At 35.7% G+C, this 26,165-nt stretch overlaps 4 protein-coding genes across 7 annotated transcripts; 2 read left to right on the forward strand and 2 right to left on the reverse strand.

The window, feature by feature from the left end:
• Positions 1-2,134: 2,134 nt before the first annotated feature.
• On the forward strand, positions 2,135-7,935 carry LOC18604040 (C3HC zinc finger-like protein). 4 transcript variants are annotated; one of them, XM_018117745.2, is made up of 9 exons: positions 2,135-2,375; positions 2,481-2,664; positions 2,812-2,935; positions 3,057-3,397; positions 3,729-4,548; positions 4,735-5,022; positions 6,956-7,155; positions 7,367-7,446; positions 7,548-7,935. In XM_018117745.2, exons 1-8 carry the CDS (start codon positions 2,293-2,295, stop codon positions 7,442-7,444), a joined length of 2,118 nt encoding a protein of 705 aa, XP_017973234.2. In that variant the 5' UTR covers positions 2,135-2,292; the 3' UTR covers positions 7,445-7,446; positions 7,548-7,935. The 4 variants fall into 4 exon arrangements, with proteins under 4 accessions (XP_017973234.2, XP_007036404.3, XP_007036405.3 ...); XM_007036342.3 differs by lacking the exon at positions 7,367-7,446 and having other exon boundaries at positions 4,735-4,811; positions 4,908-5,022; XM_007036343.3 differs by lacking the exon at positions 7,367-7,446.
• On the reverse strand, positions 7,826-9,659 carry LOC18604041 (Cyclophilin-like peptidyl-prolyl cis-trans isomerase family protein). Its single transcript, XM_007036345.3, has 2 exons — positions 8,595-9,659; positions 7,826-8,117 (listed from the first exon to the last, which is right to left on the reverse strand). The coding sequence occupies exons 1-2, from the start codon at positions 9,473-9,475 to the stop codon at positions 8,015-8,017; spliced, it is 984 nt and encodes a 327-aa protein (XP_007036407.3). The 5' UTR covers positions 9,476-9,659; the 3' UTR covers positions 7,826-8,014.
• A 1,883-nt stretch (positions 9,660-11,542) lies between these two features.
• On the forward strand, positions 11,543-14,642 carry LOC18604042 (Nucleic acid-binding, OB-fold-like protein). Its single transcript, XM_007036346.3, has 4 exons — positions 11,543-11,902; positions 12,196-12,422; positions 13,478-13,578; positions 14,443-14,642. Exons 1-4 carry the CDS (start codon positions 11,642-11,644, stop codon positions 14,520-14,522), a joined length of 669 nt encoding a protein of 222 aa, XP_007036408.2. The 5' UTR covers positions 11,543-11,641; the 3' UTR covers positions 14,523-14,642.
• A 4,777-nt stretch (positions 14,643-19,419) lies between these two features.
• Positions 19,420-25,203, reverse strand: LOC148763444 (uncharacterized). Its single transcript, XM_088804337.1, has 4 exons — positions 23,419-25,203; positions 20,875-23,319; positions 20,162-20,755; positions 19,420-20,100 (listed from the first exon to the last, which is right to left on the reverse strand). The coding sequence occupies exons 1-4, from the start codon at positions 25,201-25,203 to the stop codon at positions 19,420-19,422; spliced, it is 5,505 nt and encodes a 1,834-aa protein (XP_088660463.1).
• Between the last annotated feature and the right edge of the window lie 962 nt (positions 25,204-26,165).

Below are 26,165 nucleotides of genomic sequence, written 5' to 3' on the forward strand. Positions count from 1 at the left end.
GGACCAAAGCAGGGCTAATATGAGTTCTATCCACTCCCCACTGCTGCTCAATTCACAGTGCTTACTTTGGGTAGTACTGAATTTCCATGCTATCCTACTCCGATTCTGACACGTGCACGTTTACGGTAACATCATGTAAAATCATCAAGTCAATGTTTGATGGGTTTGGATTAAGACAAGTTATCGATACTTATAATGTTTAATACTAGTTAAAATATGTCATGATAATGTAATTTACTTTATATGATGGGCTTTGATCATACAATTAAGTGATTAATTTCATATCAACTGTCTATAATAATATTAATTATTATGTGTAAATGTGATGTGATTAGAAAATATTAATCAGATTTAAAATAATCGATGTTGTTTTTTTCTGGTTGAGATTAAGAATTTATATAAATACAATAAAATGATATAAAATTGATTATAAAAACAAATATAATTCAGAGCTATTTAACTGATTAATTAATCTATGATCCCTTATTTAAAATAACAAAATTCAAATTCCTTTTACCTAAATTAAAAAATAATAATAATTCAGATATGTTCTTAGTAAACGGAGCTTTTGCACGGTCTTTAACTCTCAAAGGGGTCATATTCGTAGTTATTTGAGGTTCAAAATAAGAGAAGTTTCCATGGAAGTTTGTGGCTGGTATTGTGTAGAATTATTGGGAGAGCTGGTTACCCACAGAAACAAAGACAGCCACTTCTGGGTGCCACGTCTCTGATTCAGGTTCTCAACTTTGCCAACAACATTTTATTAATAAATTAATTTAGATATAATATTTTAAAAAACTATGAATTATGAAAAAATTTTATATAAATAATTATATATTTATTTTGAGTCAAATAAGTTATTATCATTAATCATTATTAAAAATATCATTTATCATTTTATATCACATAATACTAATGTGACATGTAAAATGATGAAATGGTACGTTAATATGACATTATGACATAATTGTATGATATTTTTCACTCTTTATATTAATATAAAAAGATAAATGAAATTTTAATTAATTTTCATTAACCATAAAAAGCTTATTTGATTCAAAATAAAATAATTATAGCTTAATTAAATGTAATAAAATAATAATGATTTAATTAATTTTTTTTTGAATAATTCAAAGGCTTTTCTAATCATTATGTCATAAATTTAAAGTGGTCATAATTTAAAAATATTCATTTTGAATTGACTTTTAAATCTTTATCTTTATACTCTTAATGAGGTGATATGTCGCGATTAAGTAATAATGTATAAATACTCTACATCAATAGTATATCAAACATAAACCTTTAAAATTATCGCCTAAACATGTAGGAATTTATTTTTAATAATAATTGTTATATTAAGTTAATGAAAAAAAGTAAATCAGTGCATACTCATGTGACAATTTTAATCACATATCACATTTTGATTTTAATTCCGCATTGACATTCACATGGTGCTGAAGCAACAAGTCTGGTCTAATTTTGATATAAATTGATAAAATGAATAAATTTTGAATATTTTTTTTAAATCATAAATAAAAAAATTGAGTTCTAAAAAACGACATATCTCACAAAAGTCATGAATGTTTAGTGCAATATACTCTGATTTTTTTTATTATTTCGATTTAGGGAAAAAGAGGTTAGAATTTTATTTTTTAAAAAATGGAGATACATGCATCAACTATTAAGATAAATGTTGTTAACTCAAACTATATTTGGATTTAAATTTTTAAGCCCATGTGTAGCTTGATATTATTCTTCTATTTCAAATTGAATATCCATCTTATTATTTTTGGTGTTTTAAAATAATTTTCATTTTTCTGATGTTATCTCTTTATTGAAATACAAAATTTAAGTTTGTTCTTCTAATTTTAGGATTTTTAAGAATAATAGTTAGAAAATAAATCACAAAATAAATATTTTTATATAAATTATAATTTTAATATTTAAAATATTATAAAAGTTTTTAATTATTTTTAAACATTAAAATAGCATATAAATTGATAAAACCGAGTTGGGCCCAACTCAACTTATCCGAGGTGCCAACCCGACCTCTGAACAAGCGAATACTCGGCCCGGCCCATTGAATCTTACAGCAATTTGAAACTATAGCTTACATGGTGTTCGTGTCGGAAGCTGCCGATAAAAAGACATTATATAAGGAAAGCGAGTGAGGCGGAACTGGAGACGGCAAGGCGAAGCTCGAGCAACGTTCTTCTTCTTCGTCTAAAGAACTCTCTCTCGAACAGATTAAATTCTCTCTGATAAAGGAAGAGAAGATAAAAGAAAGAAATAATGGCGCAGAATTCACAGGAGAGGTTTCATTCGATCATGAACAGGATCTTTCATGCCCCTAAACCCACTCCTTCCTCCTCCAGGTTTTATTCCTTCTTTTGTTTTTAGGGTCTAGTAGATGGAATTTGAATTTCTAATATTCTTGCTTCTAATTTTTTTTTGTATATTTATTTGTAATAAATTGGTAGTTCGTTGGGAGGACAATCGTTACGAGGCAAGAAACGCCCGAATCCGTCGTCTGCTTTAGCGCTAGAAGAGCCGCAGCATTGCTTAGTTACGGCTGAAGCTCCGCTGTGTAGACCATGGGATAGAGGAGACCTTGTGAGGAGGCTATCGACATTCAAATCCATGACTTGGTTTGCTAAGCCCAAGGTTCGCTTATTCATTAGAATCCAACCCCACTCTTTCTTTCTTTCTTTCTATCTTAGTTACTAATTTCCTAGGTTCTGAGTAAACCCTTTTTTTTTTTTTTTAAATTGATGGGAGGTAATGGATGATTATCTTTTCCATTGTTATTAGGTAGTAAGTGCTGTAAATTGTGCTAGGAGAGGTTGGGTCAATGTAGATATGGATATTATTGCCTGTGAATCATGCGGAGCGCGTCTTCTTTTTTCCACTCCACCTTCTTGGACACAGCAGCAAGGCATGTCATGCATCTAATTTTACTCCACTCAATCACTCTTTAAACCGATTCTTGCAATTGTAAAAGAAAGTTTTATATTGTGTTTGCGGCTAAATGGGATGTATTATTCTATGCTCTTCAGTTGAGAAGGTAGCCTTGGTGTTTAGCTTAAAGCTGGATAGTGGACACAAATTACTTTGTCCTTGGATTAACATTGCCTGCGAGGAAAGACTAGCTGAATTTCCTCCCATTATGCCTGCTGATTTAGTTGAGAAATTCAAGGAGCGATCTTGTTCACTCTGTCAACTTTTAGCTCTTCCGGTGATTTCATCTTCAGCCATTGAATTTATGAAAAGCCCTCAGCTGGAAGAATTCCTCAGACAACCCTTCATGTTGGATTATCAGAAAGACAGTGCTGAATTTTCTCAATCAGAAACTATTGAAAGTGGATCTGATGTGGATTCCACTAACATGTATTATCAGGTATGACACTTGTTTGTCATTTTGGTTTGCAACTATAGGTTTGGTAATGCTAATAGATACATTTCTAAATTTTTGCCAGTGTCAGTTGCTTTCATTACGCATGCACACACACATCACTCACATGTATGCATGCATTTGTTGCACTCTGAAACTTTCATGTATTGCATTTTTATACAGTTCCAACTTCTGCTTTCTAGTACAAAAAATATCCTACGGTGTCTCCAATTTGTGACCGATACAAGCATAATACATCCTGCAGTTATTGACTGTGATTTTCTGTATTCTTGAATTTTTGTTGGTGTTGAAGAGTGACGGTATTGAAAATGTGCAGGCACAGAAGCTTATAAGTCTTTGTGGCTGGGAACCACGCTCACTCCCGTATGTGGTTGAATGCAAGGATGGTCCAAATCATGTTGTCAAAGATGCTGATATATTAAATTTATCCCAGGGAGTTGATAATGGACGAAATCCGAGTCTCAGCATCCATTCTATTGATGAACATGAAAATTTGGAGGCAAATAAAGAATCTGAGAATTCTTGTAGATTGCAGTATGATCCCAAGTCTGTTGTTCTAGATTGCAGGCTTTGTGGTGCTAGTGTTGGATTATGGACTTTCTCCACTGTTCAACAGCCTGTAGAGTTCTTCAGAGTTGTTGGATATGCAGAAGTCAGTCCTGGGGTCCATGACTCAGGCCATGAAAGCAATGTTGGTGAGAGGGTTGTTGCCGTTGCTTCAAATGTTGGGTCATCATCTATGGAGCAATCTTCAAATTTAAAATTAACTATAGCAGGGGGTCCACCACCAACACGACAAAACATTAAAGCAACAATCTCTTTGCCTGTTATTGGCCAGAGTTTAAGGGCTAGGCTTTTATATCATCCAGAGTTTAGAGAGCAGATACATATTAACCAGGAAGATACACGACCAGAAGCCAACTGCAATATGATTCAAGGAGAAGAAGGCCAAGTCGTGCCATTGGAAGACATGAGAACTTCAAATAAAGAAAAGGATGATCAAGTGAATTGTAATTCTACAAGCAATGATCAATCCCCTTGTTCAAACCATGATAGTGCAAGAGATGATATTTTCAGAAACCTCATGCCATTGGAAGGAACCGGCTTGACTGCAGAAGAAACTTATCCTGATAATGGTATGTATGATTCTAACATGAGGGGTCAAATAGAGAGCTTTCAGAATGTAGCACAAGGTTCTTACGAAAGTAATGAATTGCCTCAAAATGTATCTGGTCATTTAGCAATAATTGGTTCTGGTACTTTGCAAGTTGGAGAGTCTTCTGTTATGACCCAAGGTGCTAATGTCTCCCTTGGAAATGCAGGAACTAAGGATAATGATTCATCAGTGATGATTACATCTGAAAAGTGCCATCCAGAACAAATTGCAGAAACAGATAAGGTTTGCAATAAAGAAATTTCTTTATCTAATCATCAAGAGTCTACATGTGCTGCCTCTGGCTTGGAAGCTGATGTAAATATTGATGGCACATACAAGATGAACTCCACAGAAGACAAAACTTGTTCTGATGCACCAAATGCTAATAGCCAGGAAGGTGTAATTGCTGGAAGGCAGACTGCACAAAACAATAAGGTCTTAGCCTGTGCCAAAGGTAAGCATTATTATTTGTTGTCCTCACTCCTTGGTGCTCTTTAAAAATAACCTTGAATAAAACGAAAGTTTCACTATCAGTATACTTTTTTGCTCTATTGTTATTTAATTCCCTTTATTTCGGGGCTTGTTATGCTTTTAACTGATTATTTATTGCTTGTAGATTATGAAGTTAAACTGCATATATATTTTCAGTTGGAGAATATACTATTTCACTCTCATGTTACAGAGAGTTTATTAGGATGAATTTCTTTTTCTGCCTATATAATACGTTCCTGTGAAAAATCTATTTTTTATACCTGTAGCATGTCAGGTCTGTTTCACCCATCAATTTCTTTTAATGGTCTATCTGAGGGCGAGTGATTTATATATGACTTCTCTGCTTACCAGCTGATTAATAGAAAATGAAGTAGTAATCTAATTTGCTAAACTATCTTTTCTGTTAGTAAGATTCTCACCTTATATACTCATTACTTGTTACCATTTTGTGGCTTTCACACCTAAGAGAGATTGAAATTTCAGTTCTATGCACCAAGTTGAACATTTAAGTTGTACTATATTTTTCCCGTTTAGAAGTTGTGAAATTAATAGGTGTTGGAGCTTTCTTCTAGTTTTTCGTAGAAGATGTTTGACAAATATGAGCTTTATTTACAATTGAGAAGAATGCTCCAATTGCCAAGTATAGTAAAGCCCAAAAAGACCAAAGTTATCTTCCTAGATTTCCGGGAGTATGGGAAGTCAAGTTTTATTTGTTTCCAACCTATCTTGTCAATTATAAACTTATTCATGCTTCTTATACACCTAGTTAAGTTAAACACCTAGAGTCTAGTTTTTCACTTTTTCTATAGATTCCAAAATGGTTTCTGTAATTTCTTTTGATCAACCAAGCACCTGGTTAAAAATGAATGGCTTTACTAATAACACTTTCACCATTGTGGAATAACACTCTCCCTCTAGTTATTCAAGTACAGGATGAGAGGATAGATCAGTTGTTGGATGGGTAGACTACGTGCCAGGGTTGTCATGTTGAAGAATCTTCCTAAACATGTGCCTTGATGAATATATAGAAAGAAATATAGCCATCAACATATACATTTCTTGATATATGATTATTCAAAGATGGTACTTGATTGAAATGAAGCTTAGGTTACAGTGCTGGTGGCAATTGAGGTTATCTTCATAGGTTGTTTTAAATTTTAAGGTGATGGACTTTAATATCATTTCTCTTTGATCAATTTTTCATTGAGGGATCTGCCATTGGAGCATTGCAAGTTCTTACGGAATTGATGGAAGAGAGTGCTCCAAGAATCATGTGGCAATTGTTGACTTGGATTGCACTCAAACACTTCATTGCCACTGGGATGGCATGTTGATGTTCATTCACAATACCATCTCTGGAATGTTTAAAGCTGCAATAGTGTCTTGTTGTGTAGCTTAGCCAGAGTTGAATTCAAGTTTTGTCCTTGCTTTGCTAGTAATGCATAAATATGTTGTGCTAGAAATCCACTGTTGGAGCAGCTAGAAGCTTTGTGATCTTTCTCAGTTTCAGTGCCGCCTGGAAGGCTGATCCATTAGCTGCATGAAAAATTATTTTCTTCTCCTAGTTTCCCCCTTATAAGTACCTTTTTTTTTTTTTTTGGGGGGGGGGGGGGGGGGGGGGGGTGTGGTGAGGGGGATTTGAACCCTACTCTTTAAACAGGGAAATCATGCACCGACCAATAAGTCAAATGCTCAGGTGCCCCCTTATAAGAACCTTGCTGGCTAGGTGGTTAATTGTGAAAGTGTAACCTTCTTGATATATAGTATGTAGCTGGTTTATGTGTTTTGTGGCATATGCAGTTGTTACATACCTATCTTTCTTTGATAGTCTGATTCTTTGAGATTTGTCATTTAATCTAAGGGTGGTTTTATAAACTGCTACCTCCATTTTCCAGGAAAGGATCTAAAGCAACTGTGCATGGATAAGATAACAGAGTTTGATGCAATAAGGCAGCACAGACACTTTTGTCCGTGGATTGCATCAGCAGGTAGCAGCACACCTGGATGGAAACAAACATTATCTGCTTTGCTAGGCGGGAAAAATTTTCCTCATTCTTCACCTACATGTTCTCCTTCATCTGCCTCTCTGATTAAGGTAAGTTAAAATTTTACTTTTACTCAAGTAAAGGAGGTGTTACCATATTTTTGGTGCTAAAATGGAAGTATTTGATACCAGTTTGTATGTTTGCTGTTAGTTTTAACTTTTAATTATTTATACTGCTCATTCTTACTTGTGACTCTATCCTGCTCTATTTTTTGAATCTGTTAAAATAAAAAATAATTAGGTTTTGAGACACGGACAACAGTTCTTTGATTGCAGGAACTGTTGCTTATACATGGTGATTGAGAAAGAATATCCTCCTCCGTTTGATGAATCCAGATAAATGTCAACATTTAAGATATAATTAATTATGTTCGATCAAATACTATCCATTGCTTTATTATAATCTTTAGAGGATCATAATGTTGCTGGATTTTATTCTGCAGGTTGATGATCCCATTGCATCAGTTAGAAAGCTGTTCGCGTCTCCTATAGCCAAAAGACCTAAGAACACCCATGAATCAAGCTAAAATTGCTGCTTGTAACTTTTATTCCGGTGTATCAATGAATGCCCAATGATACCGGAGACCGGAGATTCGACTTCCCTTGTTTCATGTGTATGCTAGGATGGCAATCATGTTTCTCAAGTTTCCACCCTTTTTCAAACCTACAAATATGTTGTATCTATTGTTAGGCTTTGTGCAGTAGTACCCCCATCCTCTCATTTACAGCCAAATTACAGCGTGAGATTAAAGCTTAAAATTCCGTTGACAGCCATACTGCAGCTTATGAGTTTCAATCAAATTTTTGGATTGACATGTTGAGAAGTAGAAATACTTAGTTTATCGCATAGAACAGGTCACTCTTCTCTCAAAATTGAAAGGATATGAGCAGTATGCAAATGGGATATGGTTCAGTCCATCAAACCACAATTTGTGATGAGCACCTTCGAGTAGGGGCGATTGAAGCCTCTTTCTGCCACGACTGCTCTTTTATCGCCTATTAGCTTGGCCACCCTGCTCACCAAACACAAGTACACATCTGTTAATGGAGTTCTCATTGTTTTGAGACAGAAATGTTTATTTTCAAATATAACGAACTTAAATTGAATTTAGATAAAATTTATCTATTCTTTCTTATATTTTTCTTTGAGATCATCGAATTTGGAAGAACAAGAATAGAGTTACATAGAACACCCCCTTTTTGGGATGAATTATGGGTTAGTGGGGAAATAAAAATCTGGATGGAGATACCATTTTACGTTACATACTCTGAAGAAGAAAGTGTTGGATATGGATATATGTTTGACATAATTACATAGGTTTTAGATAGAGTGTCGGGTACGGATATGTGTCTGACACAGATACATAAAAATGTTAAAATAAAGTAAAGAGTCGTGACATTTATTGGGTTCTTGGCTCCAAAGTATACATGTTATTTTATGAAGTTGCCAAGAAGAGCACCATGAATATTGCCATGATTGAAAAGCATACCTGAAATAGGGAGAACCGGTGTTCTCTTGCACAGTCTTGACCTGTCCAATTCTCTTTGCAACCTCCATTCCTTCCAAGACTTCGCCAACCACGAGAGCTGAAGCATCCAGTTCTGGTGAATCCTTGATAGCAATCACAAACTCTGTACCATTCGGCTCTGTTCCAATCTCTTCCTGATCAATCTCCAGCTTCCCCTTTCGAGCAACCAGCTTCAGTTTCGGAGGCGGTTTAGAGGGATCCCTGACGATGATGCTCACTGATCCAGCCAAGTTCTTTGCTCCTGGACACTTGTCATACACTCTCTCCCACTCCTCCCTCAGATTTTCAATACCCAGACTGCTTCCAGTTCTCTTCGCACGCTCAGCATCAACACCGAAAGATCTCAACCCACCATGTTGCACGTAGTTCGGCATGATCTTAATGAACTCTTTCCTTCTGTAGCTAATTCCAGCAGCTCCACTAACTATACTGCTAAACCAGCCAGCCCCAGCTGGAACGTCATCCCCATATAGTCCAATAACAATGCGACCAACAGGCTCTCCATCAATGGCTATATCAAGAAAAGCTCGTTTGGTAGCAACTTTCTTGCTGCAATCAAGACTAGGAGTGTTAACATTCTGCTCCTGTTGATTGTCTTCTGTTGGAGTTTCTTCAGCCTCTGCCTTGGATGGATAGAGTTGTTCCAGGGCCTGGGAACTTAACAGGAGAAGCAGCGAAGAGTTGCCAGAAATTGCAAGCTCTCGCCTGGATAATTTGAACTGTCTCAGAATGGGGGAAGAAGGGGAAGCAGGAATGGTAGGGAGTTGTGGAAGGGGAGCTGGTGCAGTTGGAGGGTGAAGTAATGGTGGGGAGGATTGTAAGAATTTTGGGTTCTGTAACATTTCTCTGTTTAATTCACTGCTTTTGACAGTTTTCCTTTCCTTTTGGGATTCTACCTTCACTGCCTCAAGAGAGTTCTGCTACTGCTACTGCTGCTGCAGATGAAATTCTGTTTCATATGCCTCTCTTTTCGTAGAGATTTTTGAGGATAAGAAAATTGGTGAGTCAATCCCTCCAAAATCCGAGAAATGCCTTGCTTTTATATGGTGCGTAAGACATACTCCCAATTTGTTGAGCCTGCTATGGGCCATATCTTGAGTTAGAACATGAGGTCCTGATTTCAGGAATTTTTTTTTTTAATAAAAGGAAAAGATTAAAAAAAAAGAACATAATACTCTGAAAAGGCTCATACATTACTTAAAAAATTTAAATAATTTTTTATTTTTTTATTACATTCAATTAAGTTTTTATGCCCGTTTGTTGATGGTATGAAGTTGATATAGAAGTGAAAAATTACACATATGATCATGTCAGTATATCACATCATCATTCATTATAATACGTTAATATGTCACATGATATAAAATGATAAATGATATTTTGATTAATAACAATTAATAAACTATTAATGATAAATGCTTATTTGACTCAAAATAAAAATATAAGAATTTGATTGAAATAAAAAAATAACAATTTATTTTAATTTTTTTGAATAATTTAAAAACCTTTTAAGATATTATGTCAAAAAAATGAAAATCGTTTAATAGTTTCTTTTGTAAGACTAAAAAGTGGAATCAGTGCTATGTTTAAGAAAGAATGATAAAATAAATAATAAATTATTATTTTATTTATAATATTTAAAAATTTTTTTATAAACCCAACATTGATGTAAATGATGCGATGATTGAATTTAAACTCAAAGTTTTGAATGAATTATGATTTGGTTCGATTTTGGTAACTATGCTTGTAATTTAATAAATAAAGTATAAAAATTTTTTAAAGAAGCATTTTTATTAATTCAATATTAATGATCTATTAATTGTTAACTTGATAAGATGTGCAGTGCCACCGTTTATAAGCCTCTCAAGATTCATTTACTTGCCTAATGTGAGATTTTTGGATGTACACCTTGCTTGCTTTCTTCCTAAAGCATTAGGCATGACATTTTCACTCACCCAATTTGATGACGACCCCAATAGTTAACGCCACCGCTTATAAGCCTCTCAAGATTCTCTTACTTGCCCAATGTGAGATTTCTAGATATACACCTTACCTACTTCCTTCTTGAAGCGTTAGGCATGGCATTCTCACCTCTCCCAATTCGACGATGACCCCAAAAGGCAATGCCATTGCATATAAGGCTCCCAAAATTTCCCTATCTGCCTGATGTGATGCATCTTGTATACTTCCTTCTCGAGGTGTTACGAAAGGTTTACTTGATAGGGCGTGCAACGCCACCGTTTATAAAGTTCTCAGGATTTCTTTACCTACTCGATACTAAAAAAGTTAACCTGAGTGGATGTGTAGCACCACTTCTTATAAGCCTCTCGAGATCCTTTTACTTATCTAATGTGGGATTTTTGTATACATTCTACTTACTTCCTTTCGGAAGCGTTAGGCGTGACATCCTGTTAAATCCAAATCTTAATCTTATCTAACAAAAAGGCTATCAGCTTGTAAATAGACATCTTCGCCTCATTTATAACACACCCCTTAGAAATACAAAGTATTATATTTCTCAAAAACTCTATCTTCTCCTTTTCTTTTGCTTTCATTATTTCTTAACTTTTAAAATTTATTTAAATTTTATTTTTAGAGTTTAAAATTACACGAGATTGAGTTTAAGTTCTAACACGTGACATTAACCAGTAATTATTGGATACAGTCCACTTCTAATAACTATGCTTATAATTGTATAAATAGAATTTGAAGATTGTTATATGTACTTTTCTTAAGTAAAATATTTAAACAAAAAGATAAGTATATCCATTTATTATTTATTGTTACTTTTACTTTCTTATTTTTATCTTCTTTTTTCACGATTTTTTATTTTTAATTACAAAATTGTGAGCTTTAATTAATCATAAATATGACTTAAAAATTAATTAGTTTTATGCATTTCATGTCAGTGTACCATTTGAGCTGAGTTTATGTCACTAGGGTTTAAGCCACTCTAAAACCCCAATCAGAATTTCCATTTCATTTTGATATTCTTTCCAAAAGGAAAAATGGCGAAATCAATGGCAGTTTTATCACGAAGGGTTTATCGATCTCTTCTCTCCAACCCCAAAACCCCTCAACTTTCAATGCCCTTTTGCACCACCACGCCTTCCTCCTCTACTGAATCTTGTGACTCGGACAGTGACTCAGTTCCCTACTCAACTCCATCTCCACCCTCAACGCTGTCGGAATCTTCCAAGGACTCCAACACCCAGAGACGCTTGTACGATAGCCCGCTTGAGAATGGCCTCGATGTGGGCGTTTATAAGGTGCATTCAATTTCACCCTACTGGTTTTGCTTTCTTTCTTCTTAACTTTATTCTTCAAATTCGAAACTTTCTGTTAGGAAAGCTTTTGGCAGTAGCTAAATTAAAAGGAAATCTTATGGATTTTTTTGGGTCTCTGGAATTTTGGATGAATATTCAAACAGATTGTCCTTTTGAGTTTAATATGGGCATTTGGCAGCTGCTGTTCGAGGTTGAAATGTTTAGTTTTGGAGCTGTGTTCCAAAAGTTAACTCAGAGTGGTTCTTGACGTTTCGGTTTTTTTTTTTTTTTTGTAGGCAATATTGGTCGGACAGGTAGGGCAGACCCCCGTGCAGAAGAAACTGAGGAGTGGATTGGCGGTTACAATGTTTTCAGTGGCGACAGGTGGGATTCGCAACAACAGGAGGCCGCACGAGAATGAGGAACCGCAGGAGTATGCCAACCGCTGTGCTGTTCAGTGGCATCGAATTTGCGTTTACCAAGACAAGTTGGGAGAGCTCCTCATGAAACATGTTGTACCCGGGTGAGGTTTTATTCTAAGCGTCTTTCATATTACTTAATATGCTGAAATGCTTCTTTTGGTTTTAGATGATGTCCATTTTCTTCTCCTTTTGAGTTTCATTCCTTACTGCCATTTCTAACAATGACCCTTGTTATCTGCAAAAGTTAGCATAGGGGTCAATGAATGGGATTGTCTTTGATGTAGAGAACAGAAGCATGCTGTAAACGATGGGTGGATGCTCTGACATGACCAATTCATTAAAGTTATTAGGCATTTTGTTTTTGAGGAAGTTGTCTTGCATTGCTCTGTTATAGCTAATTCTTGGATAACTGTGCAGTTATCCACTACCAAATTCAGAGAGCATAAAAAATCTATTTACATGTAGAATTGGATAGTCCCTTTATTGAAACTGTTGCAGGATAAGCCATCCATAATGGGTGTGAAATGCACGAGAAGAGTGAGTACAAGAATGAGGACTAAGTTGACATTGAAGATAATGGAATGATGCAGAATTTTCCTAGCAATGACTCCTTTATTGCATCATAAGGTTGTCATTAGCAAAATATCTTCCTTTTATCAGCATGGATCTATGACTTAGAAAATATTTAAAAGATGCTATGCACTGTATCATTAAATGACTGTGAACTGACTCATTAGATGGTCAACGCCAAACATCTGGAGTCTTGGGAGAACCAATGCTCATTAGCCAGTCAATGTCAAGAGAATAGTTGGTTTTGAAAGATTGCACAATGAATGGCTTTGTGTATTGAATGTAATTGGGTGGGGAAACTTTGCTGGATCATTTCTAAGCAGACCTGTTTTCTGTAGAGATTTGTTTTTAATATCAACACTTGTGGTCATTGGTTCTGTTGATGTATAAAATTCAAAATGAAGAGTCTAATCAGTCCTTTCAAATGGGTGGGATACTGAACGATATAGTAATCTGGTTTTGAGCATGGCCTTATATCCTATTGACTGCAACTCCTTGTCATGATTATATCAGCTGTTGATTCTCTTCATTCTTGATCTAGGCTGTAATATTCTTCTCTCTATTTTTTTCCATTTGGGTGATGTAGTATGACCTTATATTTGGAGGGAAATCTGGAGACAAAAATCTTCACTGACCCAATCACTGGTCTGGTTCGACGGATTCGAGAGGTTTCCATTCGTCGAAATGGTATGTATATTATTTCTTCCATTCTTTATTTTAATATGCTCAAGGATGGACAGAAAAATATCTGAACTGAACTAATTACTTTCTCTATTGAGTATTCACTACCAAAAAAAAAAAAAAATTAAACTTATTCTCTCAACATTTTCTTTTTATCCTGAGAGGTTTTTAGTGCTTTAATATGGATTTTGACATGAGTAATGAGAATTTGTTTTTGATTAACATGTCATGCCATGCTTTATTTCCCCACTTGACAAAACCAAACATTCTAATGTGTCACTATTGGTCAAAATGGTGAGTGGTTTTGATGATTAAACATTAATTTTTTGGTTTGTTGAACCCATGAATGCGTTTTGACTTTTGTTGTGTTTTTAAGCACATCAAATTTTACTTGTATTACTTTCCTTCGAAAAAAGTTTAATAGCATTACTCTTCTACATAGGTTGTGGTTATATATATTCGAATCAGTTTGTTATTCTATTTGAAACCTTAGTCAAAGGTATAGATCCTACATTATAATATTCAAAATGGTCACAGCTGTGCTTATGATAACAATATCATCTCTCTTGATTTTTTTTTCCTTTCTGCTGATAATTAAATTCTTCTATTTCATGAATGGTGACTGTACCATTCATGGATGAATCTGACTTTAGGTTTTCTTGTGGCTTATTGGCATAATCCTTTCTTTTTCTTTTCTTTTTTTTTTTTTTTCCATTTTTGTGCTTTTGGTTTACTAGTGCATGGATGAAATAATAGGAGATTAGTACTTTTTATTTTCGGTGAAGGCAAGTTGACAAATAACTTCATAGTTCTGCACCATAACAAGTTTCTCCTTGACTTTTATCGCAATCTTTGCTGTGAATTTTGCAGGTCGGGTTTTAGTTTTGGGAAAAGGCGATAATACCCAGCAAGCAACTCCAAGAGAATTGAAGGGTGCTGGCATTTACTAGAAACTAGCAACTGTTGGTTATCGTTAAAGAACTAAAAATTTCTTTTGCATGGAACCAGTTTTCGCATTTGTAATCATACTATGTTTAAAGGTAATTTATGGATGAAAAAGTTTGCGCCAATTCGAAAGTTCTTGAAATTGCATGTTATGCGTAAAGCAGTTATCTTAATAACTAATATTCCTGGCTGAGTTGGCTGGAGTAGTTGACTATCCCTGTTTTGATGATATATCTCTGTATGGTTCATCAGCCTGCACAATGTTGGATTCACGAGTTCACATTCTCAATTCAAACAATATGTCTGATAAGTTGTGAAATATCCTATGTTTATATGCATAAAATTCACCTTGTTTCTTATTTACGTGGAATACGTGAGATGTTGTGGATTGCTAGAGAGATAGGTTTGGGTCTTGTTTATAACGACCTACTCGTATGGCCGTTACAGACGGACAAGTCATGCAAGTAAACTCACACAACTTGACAAGTTTTTTATGTTTAATTCAATTTACTAATTAAAATTCTTATCTTCAATTCACCACGAAAGCTTCAAATATTTCTTTAAATATGATAATAATAATAATAATAATAATAATATGCCTTAAAATAGCAACTTGATTTCCTCACATGTAAAATTTCATAATACAATTTACCATGTACTTGTACATCATGTTTTAAATAATATTATTCTAAATTTAATGTCATAACATCCAGGGGTCTTGGCCCAAATTAGTTTTAAATACAACATTTCTTTAAATTGAAAATGACTCAACTATTTGACAGCGGAGTGACACAAGGGAACATTAGGAGATGCCATTTACTTACACAATTGGAGAAAATATCATCGCCAACGATGTCCCCAACTATTTGTTTATCTGCATAATAATATATGTGGGTGAGTTTCATAGACTCAGTGATCATTGACTCGATGAGCATGCAGGGAAGGGAAACAAACATAAAGTTGAAATATTTATAAATCCAAGACTAAGCGATGAAAATATAATTAATTAAACTGAGAGATTTCCTTTTTATGCCTTGCAAGTCTTAGAGAAAAATAATTCATAAGTAAACAGATATGAAAATAGCTATAATTAGCATGTTGGAAAATTATTCAGCTTTAGTCTCTTTTCAACAGTAAATCCAATAGCAAGTGTAAAATGAACAATCTCAAACAAAAAAATGTATAATAATCAATCACCAATGAATACGCAAATCTCATTTGCCATGTAAAAATAGATTTCAAATATTAATGCCATGCCATGTTTAATAAAAATCAATAAATGAGCATCATCTTCGAATAGATTTAGTATAGCCTTTAGGTTTACTCTCTTATGTCAATAGCATCATCAACTACTTATGGAAACTCTCCACACCGTTAAATATAAATCGAGCCTTCAAGTCTCTTTTACTTACTCGTGGGATCTCCCCAAACCATCAAATATAAGTTAACGCTTCAAGTCCCCCTTTACCTACTCGTGGAAACTTTTCACGCCACCGAACATAAATAAGGGCTCCAGATCCCCTTTTGTAATCAAATATCAATAATCAATCATCATTACTTTGTGTACAAAGATTACATTAATCTAGTGTGGTAACATATCTTATCCCCGAGTGTCTTCATTTTTTTAAAAAGAAAAATCAATATAATTCTAATGCATTCACGAAACGTGATAAAATAATATGTAGTATAATTATAAATCAAATGTTTATGCAGAAATTTATTTTGAGGCATGGCACTTTAATCAAACAACATACATTGCTATTCAAAAAAAAAAAAAAAAAAAAACAGACAACATAGATTGATGAAAATAGCAAGTAAAACCATCACGTTTCATAAGTCAAATAATGACCATTAGCTTAAGTACCACACAAAGGTTGTAAGGCAGATTAGAAGTAAAAACTTGTCAAATGTTTGTTTCCCTATTTTTAAAAGCATGTAATTATATACATATATATAATAATAAAAAATTTAAAATCTTTATCACAATTATAAATAATTTAAGGCTTTCTACCAACTCATACTTTTCACAATTTCATTCAACTATCAAGTGTAACATATATAATATATTTATAAGAATATAGTTTTGAAATTTAACATCCACTCACCTCAATCGGTGGGACATCTCACCAATAGTTTGTCCATGTTAAATGAAGGGTTTTAATTAGAAAGTTTTTAGAAACTTGTATTTGGCACCAAGTGCTTAATTAACTAGCTCCTTCACCTCAATTCCTTTTTAGTAGTCAAACTGTCAGCTCAAATGTTCACTGGCAGCATACACAATGTCATTTCTCAGTACTAGATTCAACACTGCACATTATACAATTTGGGCAGCTACTCCCAGGGTGTCCAGATGATGGTATCTCCTCAGCAGTTATTCCTTTAGCAATAAAAATTGTTAAGGGAATACGCTTTCCTCTTGCTCCATTGTATTTAGGATCCCTATATAAGATATTAGACTTATACCAACTCAAAATTATTGAGTCAGCTGGGCGTTACAAGGTTTTGACTTATATGGATGTTTCCTTCATTCAGATGTGCTTGTGGGAAAGGTTTGGTACTTGTGCTCCCATGCCTAATGCATATCCTTTTGCATCTTTTTCTGTGAATAACCTTTTATCCAGAAACAACTATAGAGCTTGGGCATGGCATGATCGACTACAAAGGGGTAATGTTCTTGAAGTGATGGATGTTACAAAAGAATTCAATCCCAGACCTTATGTGTAGCCTATAAATGGATTTGGTGATCCTGTAATTTATTATGACCTTCATCCTCTACAGTCCGGAAGAATGAGCTCACGAGGTATTAACTTTTGTATATGGGTTCATAGTTCCCATTTGCCTTCTATGATTAAGAGTTCTAGTTCTGGTGGAGATAGAAACTTTCGTTCTGTTGAAGTGTATTCTCCTTATAGAGTGGCACGTCAATTTGGATTTGATCAACCAGCTCCACCTGACTCTTCTTCGCCTATCAGCTTTTCTTCTTGCGTTTCTTCATTTCTCATGGCAGGACTTTCACTCCATTCAGATAAACTTAAGAGTTGTACTATCCCAGCTTTTGATAGAGTTGGTATCCATACTTCTGGATGGTTTACTTATTGGGGAGAATGTCTTGGAGAATGGAGATCTTTTACTGTGCCCTTAACTAATCCCACAGCTCGTCTCTACACTCATCATGTAAGTAACAATGATGTATCCTTGCGCTTGATTCCTCTTAGAAAGAAGAAATGCATGACTAAAGAAGAAGATACTGCAGTTCCTGCTCCTATTCTTCAAACAAAAGATAAGCATGCCTATCGAAAAATAAGTTCATTTTTTTTTATTTTTTTCTATATATATATTTTATTTCCTCATTTTCATCAATTTTTTTTTTTAGGGAGAATCAACTACAAGAGTAGAACTCAATTCAGTTGAAGAGGAAGAAACTTCTAAAGTAGAGACTGAAGAAGAATCATGTGACTCTGAACGTAGTGATGAATCTGATGATGAATCCATTGATGTTGATAAAGCTGAAATTGAGGGTGGGCCAACCCCTTTTGATGATTTCATTGATTTTGATGTTTTATTTCCAAATCATGTTCATAGTTCTACAATGAACTAGGTATAAACATATTGCTATGTTACTCTAATTGATGTTGTTCCATTCCCCTCCCCCTTTTTTTTTTTCAATTAAGATCGTTCTTACTCCCCAGGCTATTCGAGATAAGGTTGTTTCTGACATTGAGACTATTCCTGCTGGTGAAGTTGTTCCTGAGGTTACTCCAAATATTGAGGTTATTCAAGATGTTAGAATTGATATTGATAATGTTAGAGCTATTCCAATGACTCCTCATGCTTATTCCTCCCCAGTGCCAAAACATAGAGATACAAGTAGTGCTTTTGGCACTCAAATAGCACATACTGAACAAAGTGGTAAAAAAGTTGACTTCCATGGTTTTCAAGTTTCACTGGAATATGTGACATACTTAGAACAGATTTTCAACATAGAGGGAGAGTTTTGGAGTACCTCATTTGTAAAGAACGTAGACGTCATTTGCTTAATGATGGACGTATTGGGTAGAGCTTTAGTCATTTCTCATGCTCCATTGATAAGTACTTCACCAGAGGAATTGCAACAGATGTTACAAGATTTCGATGATGCTTGTAACTTTGGATTCAAGCTTGAATGCCTCAATGATTGTAGATCAAAAGCCAAGATTTTTCTCAACAAGTCTTCCTTGGAAGATGAGTTAGAAGACATTGCAGCGAAGATAACTTCATTAAAAAAACGTGAAGCTGAAGTACGAGAACAATTAGATGTATTTGCCAATAATAACTCATCTCTATGGAATATGTAATTGGCTAGTCTTTTACTTTTCTTTGACTCTTTTTGAAACTCATTTGAGTCAGTACTTTGCTATTGATATATCACATTTCTTTTTCTTTTACAATAATAATAATGCTTCGCTTGTTGTGTACTTATTCACTTTTTGTATCATTGTATGCGGCCAAAAGGTAATTCTTAACTTTTCATCAAGGAGATTAACTCTAACTTGACGTGAAAAAGATTATTTCATCCTTTCAAATAAGCAAGCATAAGAGCTGCGGCCAATTTGTGAGTAATAAGGTAAGGCCAAAGATAAGCGATGAAGCTTGCGGCCAATAACATACTATCATTACAGCCAAATTATGAGCGATAAAGCTAGCGGCTGAAATGTTAATGATTAATTATGGTCAAATATTGAGCGATACAGCTTGCGACCAATAATATTATTGCAGCCAAGATATAAGCAACGAAGCTAGCGGATAAATTATAAATAGTAAAACACAGCCAATGTAAGAGTGGTGAAGCTGCGGCTGAAATGCCTTTCATTGCGAAAAAGTAAATCATGTATTTTGCATACAACAAAGAGTGGAGTTAGAACCTCATACATGATACTTCTTTATATATTGAAAATTGATCGGTGCAGTGATGACGTTGTTCTTCGGATTTATCAATTTGCAATATCCATTTTCATTCACCTCATGAACAATATATGGTCCTTCCCATTTTGGGCTAAATTTAGAAGATGGTGTTCCTCTTCTAATATGCTCAGCTGCGCGTAACACTAGATCTCCCTCTTCAAAATTCCTCCTCTTCACTAGCTTGTCATAAGCTCTACTCAACCTTATTTGATAGACTGATAAATTCTTCTTTACTCTATCTCTTCTTTCTTCCAATGCTTCCAATTCTAACATCCGTAAATTATCATTATCAAGTTCAGCGTCTAGAGCTAATCTTGCAAACGGAACTAGAATTTCAGCAGGTAGCATTGCCTCTGTTCCATATACTAGTGAAAAAGGAGTTGCCTTCGTAGGTTCACGCTTGGAAGTCCTATATGCCCATAATGCTACTGGAAGTGCATCATACCACATCTTTAGTTCTTCATGCACCATTCTACTAAGCACTTTAAGTAAAGTCTTGTTAGTAGCTTCAGCTTGACCATTTTCTTTCGGGTAGTAAGGAGTAGACTTCAAATGATCCACATCGTAAAGAGCAAGTAATTCCCTTACATTGGCATTAATGAACGGAGTACCATTATCTGAAAGAATACGGAGTACCATTATCTGAAAGAATACGTCTAGGTATGCCGAACCTGCAAATGATGTTTTCTTTGATGAAATTTGCCACAGCCGGCCCAGTCGCATTCTTCAAAGAAATAGCTTCCACCCATTTAGTAAAGCACTCTGTTGCTGCTAATATCCAAGTATATCCTTTAGAAGGAGGATTGATAGGTCCAATCAAATCAAACGCCCAAGTATGGAATGGCCATGGAGTAATGATGCTATGAAGTTGTACAGCTGGAGCATGTATAGCATTCCCATAAATCTGACACGGATAACACTTCCTTGCGTAATTCACTGCATCTGCTTCCATAGTAGGCCAATAATACCCAAGATCCAAAAGCTTCTGATAAAGTTTTCTTCCACCTTCATGCTCCCCACTACTACCTGCATGCACTTCTGCTAACAATGGATTGACATCAGCTGGGGAAACACATTTCAATGATGTTCCTGCAAATGAGAGCCTAAACAAGTCATTTCCTTTAAGAAAAAAACGTTGAGCTCTTCTCTTGAGTTGTCTTGCATCTTGAAAGTTAGCTGGTAAAATTTCATTTTGGAAAAGATCAATATAAGGCCTACGCCAATCACCGGCACTTCCCACAAAATTACACTCTTGTACATCTGGTGGTTCAGAACATCTAATGCAAGCCTTTTGAAGCTGTAAAGCATCTTGGACATAAATGGCCAAAAATATCCTGCTCTTTGGATTAAGCGATGTAAAGGTGGTCCTTCCTCGCCACACCATTGTTCGTGGGCTATTCTCAATCTTTCTTTTGCCTTTTCCTCAGAAACGCATCTTGCTAGAACTCCATTACTTCCTTTGTGGTAAAGTGTACCATGAATCAAAATGTAGTGCTTTAAGCATGGAATAGCAGTAGAACTAGGGTTAAGCAGCTCTTCTATGATGGATTTTCGCCAATCCTCTTCGTCATAAATTGGAGGTAGTAATAGCTCACTGGATGGACATGAGATAGTCCTCTTGAGTACAACTATAAGAATACTTCGTTCTTTCTCTGGAATACAGACTTTAGAAGCCAAAGTAGCAAGAGCATCTGCATAACGGTTCGTTGTTCTCGGAGTATGTTCACATCTCACCGTTTGAAATTTCTCTAACAAAGACTGAACAAGAGTCCTGTAAGAAGCAAGTATTGGTTCTTTCAAAGAAAACTCACCATTAGTCTGCTTTACAATAAGATTAGAATCCCCATGGATGAAAAGATTGCTTATTCCAATTGTTGCTGCCGCATACAACCCCAAAGCTAGTGCTTCATACTCAGCTTGATTGTTTGTGCATGGAAAATCTAGCTTGAAAGCTAACGAGATAGGTTCTCTACTTGACTCAAAAGAGTTTAACTCTAAACATGAAATCCAGAAATTTTCATCTTCACTTGGTGCTTCCAAGACACGAAGACCTTTTCTCTCCAAAGAGATGTGACCTCTACTCAAATGAGAGACAACTAATTCAGAACTTTGTACTGCAGAGTTATCTTCTCTACTCGGAGGAATAAGAACTATTCCGGCACCTCTTCCAAAACTATTTGAAGAACCATCAAAGTATAAACTCCACTCCCCTTCTTCAATATTTACTATGCACACTTCTTCATGAAATTCAACTGGAATGGCATCAAGAATAATCTCTTTAAACTGAGATGGAAAATATGCTAACAAATCTGAAAGTGCTTGAGACTTTATAGCTTTTGGCTGAACAACTGATACATCAAATTCTCCCAATAAAAGAAGCCACTTTGCTACTCTTCCAGATAGAACTGGCTTAGAAAGTAAAAACTTGATGGGATCTGACTTTGTCACAATTATGAGCTTGTGTGCCAAGAAATAGTGTCGAAGCTTTTGAGTTGTATAGACTAATGCAAGACAGTGCTTTTCCATAGGTGGATAATTCAACTCACTTTCGTGTAAGCATCTACTAATGTAGTACATAGGTTTTTCTTCTCCATCCATTTCCTGAACAAGTAAAGCACCAATTGAGTATGGAGTAGAAGTCAAATACAACATCATTGGCTTTCCTTTGATAGGCATGATCATCGTTGCAGGAGAAGTAAGAATCTTTTTAATCTTCTCAAATGCTTGTTGTTGTGGTTCACCCCATATGAATGGAACACCTTTCTTAAGCAAGGCTTGAAAAGGCACAATGATTTCTCCTAAAGCTGTAATGAATCTCCTAATATAAGAGACTTTTCCCAACAAGCTTTTGAGTTGTTTTTGATTCATCGGAGATGGCATGGATTGAATAGCTTTTATTTTTGTAGGATCAACATCTACACCTTTTCTGTGAACCATAAAACCCAAAAATCTTCCTGCTGTTACTCCAAATGCACACTTTAAAGGATTCATGCAAAGATTATACTTTCTAAACCGTTTAAATACTTTTTTCAGATCTTCAAAGTGATTAAAAGCCTTCTTGGATTTCACTACTATATCATCCACATAATCTTTCATAAAATCATGCATCATGTCATGGAAGATAGCTGTCATGGCACGTTGATAAGTTGCACCTGCATTCTTTAATCCAAATGGCATTACAGTGTAATAAAAATTTCTAAATGGAGTTTTAAAAGCTGTTTTCTCTACATCTTCTCGTGCCATCTTTATTTGATTGTATCCACTAAACCCATCCATGAAGGAAAACATCTCATGACCAGCTGTAGCATCCACTAAAGTATCAATATTAGGAAGAGGAAAATCATCTTTTGGGCATGCCTTGTTCAAATCTCTGAAATCTACACACACCCGAATTGTTCCATTCTTCTTTTTCACCGGAACTACATTTGCTAGCCATGTAGGATAATGTATGGGTTTGATGAATCCAACCTTGAGAAGCTTATTAATCTCCTCCTTTATCTGGCCCTCTATCTCATGATGAAATACACGAGCATGTTGTTTCACTGGCTTGCTTTGTGGAGAAATGTGTAACTCGTGAGTAATGAGATTCTCATCCAATCCAGGCATCTGCTCATAAGTCCAAGCAAACACATCTTGGAATTTTCTTAACAACTCAATTAGCACAACCTTTTGTTCACCAGAAAGACTCCTGCTTATGAAGAGTGGCTTACTTGTCTCTCCTTCTTCTGCCATATTTATTTCTTCCAACTCATCCCCTTGAGGCTTGGGTTGATCTAAAAGTTGTTCTTTCGTGAATAATACTTCCTGTAGTTTTTCCTTTTCTGCTTCTACTTGAAAACATGATGGTGATGTATCCGGTGGCTTTCAAAGTTTGGGATCAGGAGAAGATGTTTCCCCAGACCCCGCGTCCCATCATAAGCAATACACAATTTTTCCATCTTCACGTGCATAGGAAGTTACCACAATAGACGTATTTTCTTCATTTACTTCTTTGTATGTGGAAATGTTTTCCCTTTTTCTCTTCCCACCTTGTTCCTTTTTCTTGCCACTACTCTTTGTCTTATTCCCAACATACTTCTCCCATCGTGGAAATGGAACACCGATAGGTCTAACAATAGTTGTTTCTCCATCTGTTGCTAGATCTTCAAAGAAAGAAGCCTCTATATAACTCACCTCATGCCGTTCAAACGGAGCTTTAGTGGCTGGAATGAAAACCTCCTTCCCCTTCCAATATCCCTTAATACATTGATGACGTGAGGAAGGGATGATATTATGCATATGCAAGAACTTTCTTCCAATTAGAGCATGATAAGCCACATTTGCATCAATAACATGGAAACATGTTTGATCTTGAATCGGCCCCATCTTAAAATTCACTGTCACTTGCCCCAAAGTTATAATCTCCTTGTTATCAAAAGAAATGATGGCCATAGGACGGCGTAAACTCTTTAAATCCATGTTTACAGCTTTCAAAGTGGATAGAGGTATGAGATTCACAAAAGAACCATCATCAATGAATATTCTCCTAATAGGATATCCATTGATAGTACTTTCCACATAAAGGGGTTTATTATGATAAGGATGAAGTGTACACATGTCTGCCTCTGTAAACACAATAGCGTTCTTATATGCACCAACCATTTTCCCCATAAGTCGTCCTATTAAGTTACATTCTTCATACTGTTCTCCAGCTATCTGAACTAGGGATATAGCTACTTTTTTCCTTGCTTCTTCTGAAAACCCAAGTTGGTCAAAGAAATGTCGGAAGCTAGGTGTCTTCATGAGTGAATTAGCAATTGAAGAAGTAACCCTAGTAGCTTCATTTGCATCATTGAATTGGGTGTTTAAAGAGGAAGGGTCATCATGGTGAGCATGAATTATTGCACTTACTTGTTCGCGAGGATTTGGATGAATGGGAAGAGGGTTATTTTGGACTCTGTTATTTCCAATCAACACTTCTCCTGCTTTCACCCGACGGTGGAACATTCTTCGAAGGTTTCTGCATTCAGCAAGTGGATGATCGACTGTCCGATGATAATCATAGTACCCTGGATTAGCCTTTTCCTCCGCTGTTGGTGGTCGTGGAGTGTAAGGTAAGTTTATTTGTCCATCCCTAACCCATTCTTGGAGAAGAGCTCTCACTCTATCTAAAGGTACTGAAAACGGTGGAGAAGAGTCATTCTCCTCATCTGGCGCTCTCCTAGGGACATCTCTTCTAAGACGTAAATTTGCTCGAATTGGACCCCTTCTTTCTCTACCTCCTCCTTGGATGGCATTCATCGTTGGGTTATTCCTTCTACCAAAGCGAGTGAGTCCCTTTTGTCTAAGAACTGTATTATTGGTCCTTCGTGCAGCTTCCACTAGTGTAGCAAAGGTTGGAAGAGGTAGATTCTCCAAGTGTAACCTGTATTCATCAAACATCCCCTGAATACACAATTTTACCAGCTCTTTCTCATCATGAGATTCTTGTATGTCCAGCACTCTCTCTCTAAAATGTTGGATATACTCCATTAAATCCTCCCTAGACTTTTTAAACTCTCTTCCAAGATCAACGAGAGTAACTTTCTCTTGAGTAGAAAAGAACTTTTCCCCAAACATCCTACACATCTGATTCCAAGATTGAACAGAACCAAGAGTGAGGTTAACATACCATGTATAAGCCTTCTCAGTGAAAGACTTGGAGAATTCTTTCAACTTCAGGTCATCATCCAATCCAGCTACTCCAAGAGTCTCCACAAATTTCATGACATGTTCGCGTGCATCACCAGTCTTCCCATTAAATTATTTGAACTTAGGGCTAGTATAGTCTTTAGGATATGGTTTTGCAGCTGCACTGGCCGGGTAAGGTAACTTGAGATCAAACTCAAAAAAATTCAAGCTCTTATTCTTCTGATCTAACAACTTTTGGAGCTCTTCCAGTGTCACAAATCCTTGAGTAGGAATAAATGGGATTACTGCAGTAGAAGTAGTAGTTGGAGTAACTGCAATAGTGGTGTTGGTAGGGTTAGGGTTTGCAGCAACTACTACATCAGCTGCACCTTCTCCATTACCTCCATTCTCCTCAATGTTTGTAACTAGATGAGTGACTCCAGCAGGTGCACTCTCATTAGGATGCACAGATTGAGCTTGAAAAGTGGTGACAGTAGAGGATGCAAATTGAGATATAGTGTCCATCATTCGCTTATTATTGTCCTCCAAAATTTGCATCCTCTCTTGGGAAGTTTGAATCATTCTCATCAGATCCTGAATGTAGGAAGGAACAGGCGCATCCTGGTTGCCAGTGGAACTCTCCATCTTTTTCGAAAACAAAAAATTTCAACAGTAAAAGTCTTACTTAATGCAATCACTCCTCCCCAGTGGAGTCGCTAAAATGTAAAAGGGGTTCTTATGATAGGGAGAGAAAGTGTTGCAAACAAGTAAAAGGATGTGCCAGAGGTGGCAGAGAGAAAGATTGAAGCAGTTCCTGAAGTACTAAGTGCTGTGGCAGGTGGAAGACAATAAGAAAAGACTTAAAGAGACTTAGAGGGTACAAGATAATTAGAGAGAGAATTTAGAGAGAGAAGCTCTCAAGTTGAGAATGTGTTAGCTTGGAGGGGAAGAGAATAGTCCTCCCAAATGAATTGTGAGGCTCTATATATAGTGCTAAAAGTGGCAGTTACATAAAAATAGGCTTTAATGCGCCTAATGAATGACATTATTATGAAGAA

The sequence above is a fragment of the Theobroma cacao genome, chromosome 3, assembly GCF_053813885.1.
Source record: "Theobroma cacao isolate CCN51 chromosome 3, ASM5381388v1, whole genome shotgun sequence".
NCBI classification, from domain to species: domain Eukaryota; kingdom Viridiplantae; phylum Streptophyta; class Magnoliopsida; order Malvales; family Malvaceae; genus Theobroma; species Theobroma cacao.

What these genes read in the sequence shown, in the direction of transcription:
- LOC18604040 (XM_088804507.1), top strand. Translation starts at nt 2,293, where the DNA reads ATGGCGCAGAATTCACAGGAGAGGTTTCATTCGATCATGAACAGGATC. An exon ending in TTCTTGGACACAGCAGCAAG is followed by an intron (nt 2,936 to 3,056) that starts GCATGTCATGCA and finishes TATGCTCTTCAG; the next exon opens with TTGAGAAGGTAGCCTTGGTG. An exon ending in GGTCTTAGCCTGTGCCAAAG is followed by an intron (nt 5,023 to 6,955) that starts GTAAGCATTATT and finishes TCCATTTTCCAG; the next exon opens with GAAAGGATCTAAAGCAACTG.
- LOC18604041 (XM_007036345.3), bottom strand. Translation starts at nt 9,475, where the DNA reads ATGTTACAGAACCCAAAATTCTTACAATCCTCCCCACCATTACTTCAC. An exon ending in ACCGGTTCTCCCTATTTCAG is followed by an intron (nt 8,118 to 8,594) that starts GTATGCTTTTCA and finishes TTTGGTGAGCAG; the next exon opens with GGTGGCCAAGCTAATAGGCG.
- LOC18604042 (XM_007036346.3), top strand. Translation starts at nt 11,642, where the DNA reads ATGGCGAAATCAATGGCAGTTTTATCACGAAGGGTTTATCGATCTCTT. An exon ending in TCGATGTGGGCGTTTATAAG is followed by an intron (nt 11,903 to 12,195) that starts GTGCATTCAATT and finishes TTTTTTTTGTAG; the next exon opens with GCAATATTGGTCGGACAGGT. An exon ending in GGTTTCCATTCGTCGAAATG is followed by an intron (nt 13,579 to 14,442) that starts GTATGTATATTA and finishes TGAATTTTGCAG; the next exon opens with GTCGGGTTTTAGTTTTGGGA.
- LOC148763444 (XM_088804337.1), bottom strand. Translation starts at nt 25,203, where the DNA reads ATGAAATTTGTGGAGACTCTTGGAGTAGCTGGATTGGATGATGACCTG. An exon ending in AAGAAAATACGTCTATTGTG is followed by an intron (nt 23,320 to 23,418) that starts GTAACTTCCTAT and finishes AAACTTTGAAAG; the next exon opens with CCACCGGATACATCACCATC. An exon ending in GATGCGTTTCTGAGGAAAAG is followed by an intron (nt 20,756 to 20,874) that starts GCAAAAGAAAGA and finishes GATGCTTTACAG; the next exon opens with CTTCAAAAGGCTTGCATTAG.